General features: G+C 41.6%; 1 protein-coding gene across 2 annotated transcripts; it reads right to left on the bottom strand.

Annotated features, from left to right (window-relative positions):
• Positions 1 to 3,359: 3,359 nt before the first annotated feature.
• ints13 (integrator complex subunit 13) lies at positions 3,360 to 10,729 on the bottom strand. 2 transcript variants are annotated; one of them, XM_022749431.1, is made up of 18 exons: positions 10,321 to 10,729; positions 9,549 to 9,799; positions 9,383 to 9,457; positions 9,007 to 9,209; positions 8,669 to 8,749; positions 8,389 to 8,479; positions 8,074 to 8,202; positions 7,700 to 7,723; positions 6,489 to 6,573; positions 6,078 to 6,170; positions 5,595 to 5,684; positions 5,222 to 5,400; positions 4,969 to 5,133; positions 4,606 to 4,760; positions 4,260 to 4,490; positions 3,982 to 4,112; positions 3,743 to 3,878; positions 3,360 to 3,484 (listed from the first exon to the last, which is right to left on the bottom strand). In XM_022749431.1, exons 2-18 carry the CDS (start codon positions 9,771 to 9,773, stop codon positions 3,448 to 3,450), a joined length of 2,130 nt encoding a protein of 709 aa, XP_022605152.1. In that variant the 5' UTR covers positions 9,774 to 9,799; positions 10,321 to 10,729; the 3' UTR covers positions 3,360 to 3,447. The 2 variants fall into 2 exon arrangements, with proteins under 2 accessions (XP_022605152.1, XP_022605153.1); XM_022749432.1 differs by lacking the exon at positions 7,700 to 7,723.
• Positions 10,730 to 11,046: the final 317 nt, after the last annotated feature.

Below are 11,046 nucleotides of genomic sequence, written 5' to 3'. Positions count from 1 at the left end.
GTGTCACCAACCTCATCTTTAACGACCGAACAGTTATCAAAAACTCGGCGAACTGAGACAATTCAACATCTGTCCCCAGCTCCATCTGGGAAGAATCAGGATGTGATGTCTCAGACACATGTAACAACTCAGGGCGCGTCATCGGCCACACTGACGAGTCAGCTGACACAGTCTGGACAAACTGAATTGGAGTCTTCGCTGTCAACATCCTTGTTGGAGCCCTCGAGGACGATGTTCACGCCAGCTTTACCTTCTGACCTTGGCCTTTTTAGTGGACAACTTGAGACAACACAGACATTGATTTCAGGCCTTTTACTGATATCACTATTACCTGAGCAAATGAGCCTTTCTTCAACTAAAATCCCCCCCAAAAATTCAGTCCCATTTACTATGTTAAAAGGCCCGTCCTTGGAGGAACAACTGTCTGTCAAATCAGCTGATGAGAGTATGCCACTCATGCCGTCAATGAAACAAACTCTCCTACATTCACTGCAGCTTGAGGCGTCTCAGAAAACTGGAATGACAAGTTTCTATTTCTATCTGACATTCCTGACAACAAACAAACCAAGGAAAAGTGTGACTTATCCAGTTCTGCTTTCAATATCCAAGAGCACTGGGCCGGTGTCTGACGGCCATTCTGATCCAACTGCTCCCTCTGCTGCTCAGGAGCCATACACTACATCTCCCATTCATCTAATGCAGAGTCTACAGCCTTCGTTCCCATTATGTGGCCAATCCCTGGCAAAGCATCACGGGTATGTCGACGCGTGCACCCCAACAATTAAACGTACCCCCCCCCAGAACACAATGGAGCACGTTCTGGCCTTTTTGACGACATATTCACATGAGAACCACCAGGCGGCTTTTCCTTCACAGCTGTCAATGTTCATCTCCATGACAACACACACATCATTAAAGGCTGTAGGACTTTCCTCAGGAAGAGGACGAAGCTCAGTCCAGCCGTCAGGTTCTTCAGCTGCAGTCTCATGTAAGCACTAATTGTCGTTGCCATTGAGCAATTAAAAAGAATAAATAAAAATCACACACCCTTTTATAGTTAATAAATTGGTACCACAAAAAGTTGTTTTATGATCAAACCAGATTTCTTCAACCAAAACAAGCAACATTTTTTAATAATAGCCAGAAATTACTTAAGCAAAGAACTATTTTAGGAAACCATTAAAAGCAACCGACTTCTTTTGAATGAATGATTTTTGGAACAATTTGAAAACCTGTTGATATCCCGCTTCTCGCCTTACAGGAATCTGCACTTGGCTTGGCTTGCTTTTTTTTTTCTTTTGGTGCATTACCCCTTACAACTGTCAGTCAGTGGAGTAGTGTGAAACCTGCAACACTTGTCTTCCTGTCTGCACAAAATGAAGGCTGCAACCACTGATTATTATTCATTATCGCTTCATCTTTTTGTGTATAAAATGTCAGACAGTAGTGAAAAATACCAGTTAAACTGTCAGTCAGAAAACATGTTCAGTTTGCTGTCATATGAAAGAAAACCAGTAAAGGTTCATATCTGAGATGCTGGACACAGCAAATGTTGCATTTTTGTAATCACAAACTATTGATCAATTATCAGAATAGTTAGATTATTTTTTGAGTGTTTTTTTTGTCACATTGAATTTATTTAATTTCTACATCTACAAATCTATCTACTACGCATGTCAAATTTTATGTAAGAAAATGTTTTGTTTTGGTTGATTTTCAGTATTTCTGTGCAGTTAAGATTTAAACATGATTTTATATTATATTTCAGACTCCTTGAATCTCACACCCAAAGTGCTTCAGTCTATTCCAGTGTTGAAAGCCACCGTTGGCTTCTCCTTCCACTACTCACTCCCAACTAAAACCTTTCTGGATCCAGAGGATGGCGAGGCAGACGCTCTTTCCCTGGAGATCAGGTTTATTGACGGGCCTCCCCTCAGCATGGGTACCTGGTTGGCCCTGGACGGTCTGGCACTTCGTGGCGTTCCTTTGGAGGTGGACCTGCAGTTTGCTCCTCAGCACCTCCTCCTGGTCGCCCGGGACAGACGGGGACTGAGCGCCTCGCTGCCGCTGACTCTGGATCTTCATCGCAGCTCCGTTGAACCCTGTCACGTTTTCACCCTGACTGCTCAACGCAGCCTCCACTCCATCCTCCGTCAGTGCCACACAGTGGACCTCCTGCTGACAAAACTGTCTAGCTTCTTCAACAGCTCTAGCAGCCATCACCTGTCTGTTGTTTCCATGACACCTGGGTCCACTGTGGTGTCCTGGTACGACCGCAGCTTGTGTGAGACGGGCCAAAGTAGGGCAACACAATGCCACATTGATCAAATACAGAACATGTGGTTGGCAATGACGTCTGCAAATAGATCAGTCATCCCTGAATTCAGAGAAGCAATGCTTCCAGAGTTCCCTGTCACGGATGTTGGACCTGTGAGCTACAGACCAGACTGTTTTTCTACCACTCCCACATCTGGCAGTTATAACCCTGCTACCCACTCTACCATGAATCCAGATTCAGGCTTCCCTCAGCCCCACCGCTAACACTTGTGTCTCTGCATCTACAAATATCACTCCCGCCTCACAACAGATGAACTCACATCAGTGGATGGCCGGCATGTTCGCAGCTCCCCTCGTCGTCTGCCTCCTCGTCCTGATCGTCCTCATCGCTGCTGCAGTTCTCTATTTCCGGTCGCGGGAGGTCAAGAACAGTCGCCATTTGGCCTGAAAACCGCCTGCTCTCACTTCAAGGCAGAGAGCTGAGCGGCATAAGACCAAGGCGGCCTCCGCTGTTCCAACCCGAGTTGCCCCCACCACCGCTGAGACTGTGGATTAACCTCTCGCAAGATGACAAGAGGCCACTTCCATTAGACTACGAGCAAGGACGAAAAAACCCTTGACAATTCATTGCAGCCTCGATTGATTTTCTCATGTATATAGTAAAAAGAAAAATCATGAAAACAGCCCCTGAATGGTTTTTAACAACACTCTCACAATTCCAGTAACAGAGTTAACATGATTCAGAGTCATGACTACTAAATGATCGAACATTTGGGATTTTTCCAATTTTAAAAACTTATTTTGACTTTAATCATGTTTTTTTTTTGTTTTTGTTTTTTTTAAAAGGAGCATCAACAATACTATTTCACCACTTGCATCTATCCAAATAAATAACTAAATAACTTCCACAGTCAGTATAATTTGTCCAAAAGCCAACAGCAAAAGTTCTCTATTGACAGCGTTTATTGTGTTACACAATCTGTGAACAGTATATCTACAAAAACATGGGTAAAAAAAACTTAGAAATTGATTAAGAGTTCACTGTCTATTTTAATTTTATGTCCTTGTTTTGGGGGGGGGGGGTATAAGGTGGCAACCAAGTCTGAAAAATACTGTGGTCCACAATCTCATCCTTGGAAAGGGGTGAAGCGGGATGTATCCATGGAGACATCATCTGGAGGCCTTGCCATTTTCATGAACATCCATCCTGTAAACAAGGAAAAATGACAAGTTTGATACATAAATAATGAAGTTTCAGATGTAATCCTGTTTGAAATGTCAAAACAAAGACTGATACGTTCTTGATAAAAGGCAAAATTCTTTTACCAGCTTTTATGTAATTCTCACTGAATCTGTGTACATGTACAGGGTTAAGAAATACGAAGCAATTTGGCACCGATTCAGTGTAAGAAGAAACATCAACAACCATAAAGTGACGGATGATTGATATTTCACAGTAACACACCCATTCTCATCTTTCAGGTGCTGGTACAACTCAAACTTGTTGTTGACGGAGCTCGCTCTTCCAACAAACTCTTGGTGCTTCCTGGAATTGGCCGTGGTGATGCGATTGGTCCACATGCTGAGGAGCGAGACAGGACCTGCAGGGTCGAGGACACAGATAAAAGAAAACATACCAAACATACCTAAAGTATCCTGTAGATTAGATTAATCTACTCTACAGAGTGTGCTGAGCGTTGGTACCTTTTGCTCTCTCTGGAGGCTGAACCTCGTCTGTGGACAGGCGCGGTTTCTTGTTGAGTGGCTCTGGAGAGTCTGGGGAATCCTTGATCACTTCCGCCTCCTGATCTTCTTTATCCAACAAACCCTTTAGCCTTTAGGTTAAAAACAAGAAGACGGAGAGCTGAGTAACCCATCCCATCCAAAAGCCCCAGAAAATTTTCGTTTTGCCACAAAATGTCAGCAACTGCGATGATTATTTTCATCTACGAATAAACTTTAGACATCCAAGCACTACTAACCTCTCCGAGTCCTGCCAGCTTTTGTCGTCCGTGTCCTTGCTGCCATTTTTCTCCGTCCTGTCTTCTCTCTCCTCCCTCTTCCTTCCTCTTTTCTTTCTGTCCTCTTCCTCAGGAGGTTTGCTGCGGCAGGCGATGATGCAGTCCAGAACCCGCTGGTGTCTGTCGGTGGCTCCGGCGTGAGTTTTCACTAACGTTTCCAGCTCGTTCCACATTATACGATACTGTTCATCTCTGGGAATAACAACAACGCGAAAACATTTGTGACCCTGCTGACTTTTACTTTCATAAACTGTGACGCTGATGCTCATGTTCGCTGTCGAGGTTTTTTTTTTTTTTAAATAAATACCTCTTGGGGCCTTTTCCTCTGGAGCCCACAGTGGAGATCGGAAGTGGGTCGTTCTTCCTCTCCATGTCTACCAGGTTGTAAACAGTCTTCTGGCAGGTCAGAACATCCTCCTCAGTTAGAGTCTCCTTCACTATCAGGTTAGCTAGAGGAACCACCTAGTGGAGAAAAACGGCAATACACAAAGCGAAGGACTGAGCTGAAGGACGATGAACATGAACATGGAAATGGCTAATTCTCACAAAAAACCCAGCAGGCAGATTATCTTCTCTGCTTAGATGAGAAGACAGCAAGACGAATATTTATGAACATAGTGGAAACTGCTGTAAGACTGCGATCCAGAAGAACTATCTGCATGCTGCTTACTGCCTGCATGTTAAAGATGGTGGTCTGGGAGATGATCATTGGCCAGTATCGAGTGTGACGCTCCAGCTGTGCCTTAGCCCTCTCGGCTGGCAGCTTGCCCGCGGGATTGTGGGAAGACTCTGAAACTGGAGTCAGTCGGTTCTCCCTCATGAATTCACCAAAGTCCTGAAGAAGACCAAAAAAAAAAAAAATCAGTTTTTATCAGAAAGGTGCTGGTGCATATTTCAGCACAGTTGAAGCGAACTGAACTCACTGTGATTCGATAGTCTGTCACTCGGCCTCCGCAGCCCTCGCTGATGGAGGGCGGGTCCTCCAGGGTGGAGCGGTTGCTGTTGAGCACATGTAGGAAGATCTCGCCGCCGTGGCTGCTGAGCATGTGGCTGATGACCTTTGACCCTGATTTCCTGGGCTGCTCCAGCAGCACTGATCGACCTGTGGTCAGCAAATAAGAGAAGTAATCCCCCAGACAGAGGAAATGTTGATTTTTGACTTGAGGGTAAATTTGGTGAATGTCATTCAGTATCTCAGGAACATCAAATGAAACACTGCTCCAATAAACAACCAATGAACAGTCTAGATCAATTCAAATTAACAAACACAGATTAAGGTGGGTTCATCCATCTTACCGTTAAGGAGAAAATTAGTCAAACATGAAGACGGACGACTGTTTACGTCTGTCGGGGAGATGCGATAAGCTCCAGTGCAGTAATGCAGTTCTGAGGTGGAAAAAAAGAACAAGTACAATAAAACTGAATCAGGCATTTTTAATCGCAGTTGTGTCAATCCTGCAACTGATAACCTTTCCTGCACAATAACACTACTCATGTCTACTTCATAGCTGTGTGGGAATATTTTTTTTAAAAAATTACAAACCATCTAACATCAGTAATGTAGTGTATTGTTTATTCACAGAAATTTTAACTAATTCAAAATAAAAAACTGAATATTTGTCACAATATTTAAAATCCATACATGCATAAATATTGACATTTCAAAATAAAAATGTGTCACCTACCCTGGCATAAGGCTAATAAAAACCATTACTAAAATAATATACTGTACATATTAAACATTTTCAAAATTTAAATAATTGATAAATAAGAACCCACCTACGCTGTTGGTTCGTGGCGTGCACCATTTCAGTGTAACTGTCTCTTTAAGTCCGTTTTCTCGAGTGCTGGTGCCAGCCATATGCAAATCTCCTGCACAGTGGAAAGGTGACAAGTGAATTGTTAAATTCTGATCATAAACGATTGACTTTAAAACATATTGCACATAAATAAAATCACAAAGGATCAGATCATAAAGATGCTGCAGACTTGTTTCCCAATATGATTGTTAAATAATGTCAACACTGAAACAATAATAGTTTACTTTATTCATCGAGCAACGTTTTTGCCTCAGATACTTTTGAATTTAAATAACTTACAAAAGGGGTCTCTGCCTCTGGATCCCAATCAAAAATGTCAATAAACTAACCTGCTCAAACTTTTATTTCATGTTTCAACACAGGTACCCACCACTTTTAAAGAACTCCAGGTGAGCGTCTCTGTGATGCAGGAGCTCGACGTCATAATTGGCTGATGTGTTGGCGTGCTGCTCTTCCTGCCCATCCCCAGAGACAATAACAAACACAGGTCAGCGTGAATGTGCAAACTGATACTCACACGCACGCACACACACACACACACACACACACACACATATACACACACATACACATAAACACACATTAACACTGCTGATTTCATGTTCCAGAGGGTAAATGATAATGGGCAAAGTAAAAGGAAAATGTTCGCTTGCTGGATGACTCAAGTATGTTTTCTTCTATCGACATCAGAGACTTGTGTTTAATGTAAATGTAATTTAATTCACACAATACATAAAGTAGCTTGTATTGAGTAGAGTGTTACACTTGTTTGACAATTTTAAACAACATTTTTATATATTTTGCCAAGGAGCCTGGCAACCTCTAATCTAGGGACAAACTTTAATCACAAGCTTTGAATTTGAATTTTGCTACACTTGGAAAAATTGCAGTTTCAGGACAGCTAAAGGTGGAATCATGTTTAAACATTTAGAGGATGGTCAAGTATTTTTTTAAAAAAACAAAAAAAACAACTAGTTATCAAGACAGCACAATGGACCACACAAAGACACTAAAGGGGAAGTGAGTGGGAACTGATGAGGGAAACAAAGACCTGGGGAAAGTTTGGACAACTTTTAAGGTGAAAACACCTGACAGACACCGACAGTATTTAATAAGTCAGAAGAGGCAACGCTGGTCACAGATGTCTCGACTTAAAGGCGGCTGAATGCAACATTCACATTCTGCGTTTTTATTGTCCGTATTTGGGAGAAACACTACCTCAAAACAACCAAAAATGGTTGATTTTCACAGAACAATTTGAATTCTTTTAAAAGAAATTGTGAGTCAATTATGTTATTACATCATTTCATTTAAACTAAAAGTTGATTTCAGGTGTGCAGGATTTATGCTTTTCCAGCAAACACCAAATTCTGCATTCCCTGATTGTCCACATGAGACCAGAGTTGCCCGTCCTTCACTGGAGGCTCACCAGCAAATCTGTAGATCAACTGTCACATCAAAATAAACTAATGACACTGTAAGCCTGTTTGCAACAGTAGAGCTCAAAATGTATACTACATACTACATAGTGTAAACTCTGCCCCTTCCTCACTTGCATGTGTGTGTGATAAGAGTACTAACCTGTTCGCAAACATTTAATGTGGGCTAGCAAAACAGAAAATACAGCATGAAACCAGCAGCAGGTTCACAGTCATATCAACATGCAGATGAGATAAACAAAAAGATAAGACTGTAAAGTTTCATGGGTCATTAGAGGTGAGGAAGGGCTTACACATAAAGATTAAGCAAGCACAAAGAAAAATGTGAAGGCTGTGAGAGAAAAGGGAAAATAACAAAAACAAAGCCATCATCAAGTAAAAGAAGTGGTGCACTGCATTCTGGACATGACAACATTTTTATACTAGCAAAAGAAAAGAAATATTTGAAAGTTTATGTGAGTTTTAATTTTGACGAGGCATGTGCAAGGCCAGACTAAAGGGCAGGAAGCTCCTTACCTTCATGGGGATGTTTGTTATGGTGGTGGAGGCCAAGTCAAAGTGCTGCTGGACCAGAATATTGAGTTTGGTGGCAAGGTGCCTCCCAGCACGAACACTGTGAACCTCGCTGGTGAGCAGAGGAGAGATCTGAGGCAGCAAGAGAGGGATACAGTGAGGAATAACAGCTGGGACATGGTGCTATGGTTTGCTGTTAAAAACCAGTAATAAGTGTCATGTTTTTTTTTTTTTTTTTTTTTTTTTTTTTTATTGTTTACTTTCTGGCTGATTTTGATTCCTAGAAAACTGAACCCCGAACATCTCGTTAGCACCCACCTCTTTCTTAGGCCGGTCAGACACCAGCGTGTCTTCACCCTGTGGGTAGATGTGAATCAAAACCAGGTCACACTGCTGAATGGCCATCAGCCTGAAAGACACAACAATGGGTTAGCACAAATATATGTGCCATTTATCACATATGTATTTTATTTTAGTATGAGAGTATTATCAACACCATATTTCAGCCCATTTCTCCCTATTCCAAACACATGCAAAGCAAAATCATGTCAATCAACAAGCCAGTGAGACATTTCTTTGGACATTGTCTGACACTGACCTGTCTGAACCTGCTGCCAGCTTGTTTTGTTCTAAAATGGTCTCCTGGATGCAGTCTTCCAACATGCGCACATGAGTATCACTGTATGATAAAACACAAAAAAAGAGCAGAGTCTTCAATGATATAATGCATTATAAGAACTTCGTTTGTAAATATCAGGTAAATAATATCCTTTAGAAAAGGCCATATATGTACACAAATACAAAACAGTGGCAATACAATAGTCCTTTGACAGATACTATATTTGTGAACATTGTAGTTGTTGTTGACTATCTGAGAGATTAAGTGTTTCATTCTCTACACATATAAATGAAGTGAAGGAAATGTTAGATATTGACCTTTTAGCATTGGTGAGGCAGATAATACGACCCCTGTTGGCAACTCTCTCGGCTGTGTCCATCAGAATGGTGCGCCTCTCGTGCTGCAACTCTGTGATCTTACATAACGACTCAACTGCAGCAACCAGTCCGTGCAGGATACTGCAACACTCAGGGTCCTCCCTTGGGTTAGGTGGCCCAACAGCTGCCAGAGCTGACATGAGCTGTCGCAGGAAGCGAAACCATATAACCATGTTGCATGTCTAATTCTGAAGAACACTTCTACAAAAATGTGGTCACTGTCTGCTGGAAATGTTGCACTTCTCCAAAATGTGACAAGCTGGAGCTGCCAAAGACACTGCAAAAACAATTACAGTGCACTGGCTTATAGGATTACCTCATGAGTGCTCTGCTCATCCTGTTTCCAAGTATTCAATGTGTGAAACTCTGAATCACTCACAATGTAATTAACCTGTAGAATAAAGAGGTGGTAGAAAAGGTTAATGGAAATGGCGTTAATGACATTTAAGGCAAAGTTTTAAGAAAAATAATAATAATCTCACCAGTTTGTCCACTGGATAAACATCATAGAGAATCCGACAGTACTCCATGGAGCATTCAACAGCACAGGTCCACAGGGACTTGGACACAGGGGCCAAAGGAATCACCCCTTGAGCTCGACTCTTTGTCAGCACATCACACTCTACCTGCTGACGACTTGACTCGGCCATGTAGGGACAGTGGTCTACAACAAAGACCGTCTTGTGGGACACTGAGAACATCTTCATTTTACAAATCTGCAGTATGTGCTGATCTGAAAGGATAGCAAAAACAAACAACAAAAAAAACACAAATATAAAGCTTTGTGTACATTTGTCTTGCAGTACTTCTGAAGTTGTCATTTTTAACTTAATTTAAGGCTGCAATGTCTATGCCTTATGTAAACTGAAATCTGATGTTCCCCTTAATAATAATTAATAATTAGGGATAAATTTGTAAATTTAAGTCTGATAGTTTATACAACTCATACTTATTTAGACACATAACCAGCAACATATGTTGTAAGTATTCCCACCAACATTTTACACAGCAATACACTGTTTAAAGATATAGAGGCAGCCACTAGTTAAAACCCAGAAGAATTTACATAAATAAGTTAAATTTATACATAATTTAAATAAATTCATATACACAGCTAACATAACCAAGAGCTAGAACATGGTCAGTGTGAATTAAACACTAAGCATATGTAAAAACTGGTTGCCTTTGTCAGTGTGCACTGATATACGTAAACATTTCTACATACTCCCTGTTGGTCAGTCAATGTTAACTCACCTGGGAAAAACCTTGAACGCTTCGCGGTCAGGAAATGATCTGAACCGACTGGAAACTGTGTCTGCTCTCTTTAGATCAAGTTTTAACTAAGAAACTAAAACTCTGGCTTCCAAGCGAGGGACCTGAACAGTCTCAAGACATGTTATTCACCAGGAACTCCAGATGCTACAGTAGCATGTCAGTGCGGCGCTTTAGCCTGTTAGCTAACACAAGGCGGAATCATTTGTTTGCTGATTCACGTTTACTACCGTCGACACGGACGTTTACCCATCATGGCATTGGTGTAACACAAAGATTGGTCTTTTCCATTTAACCCACTTCCAAATAATAATTACCGAACTATGTTTACGCACTCGAAATAACTAACACAAACAATGCACTTGTGAGTCGTTGCAGGTTTGTTATTGGCGGAAATATGTCCAGTGGTGTTCCGTCACCGATTTCCTTCCCCTAGTTGCTGGGCCGTACTGTTAGACGGTTCCTAACCCGCATCAATATGTACGTTATACCCAGGTGAATTTAGTTTGAAGTTGGATGTTAGACGGACATTCACTCCGGATTCAGCAGGTTTTTTTCATTAAGTTTCCCATGGTGTTTGCAGTAGGAGGACAGCTAGCTGTCCTGCTTTTCCTGAGACTAATACCCTTTAACGCCCTCTTTGGACCATGTGCTTACATTTTAAAATAGATTGTAAAACCACAGGGTCACATGACCTGAAAGCTATTA

The sequence above is a fragment of the Seriola dumerili genome, unplaced genomic scaffold (genome assembly GCF_002260705.1).
Source record: "Seriola dumerili isolate Sdu_G_001 unplaced genomic scaffold, Sdu_1.0 BDQW01000138.1, whole genome shotgun sequence".
In the NCBI taxonomy this organism is placed as follows: domain Eukaryota; kingdom Metazoa; phylum Chordata; class Actinopteri; order Carangiformes; family Carangidae; genus Seriola; species Seriola dumerili.
This window is presented reverse-complemented; position numbering and strand designations above follow the sequence as displayed.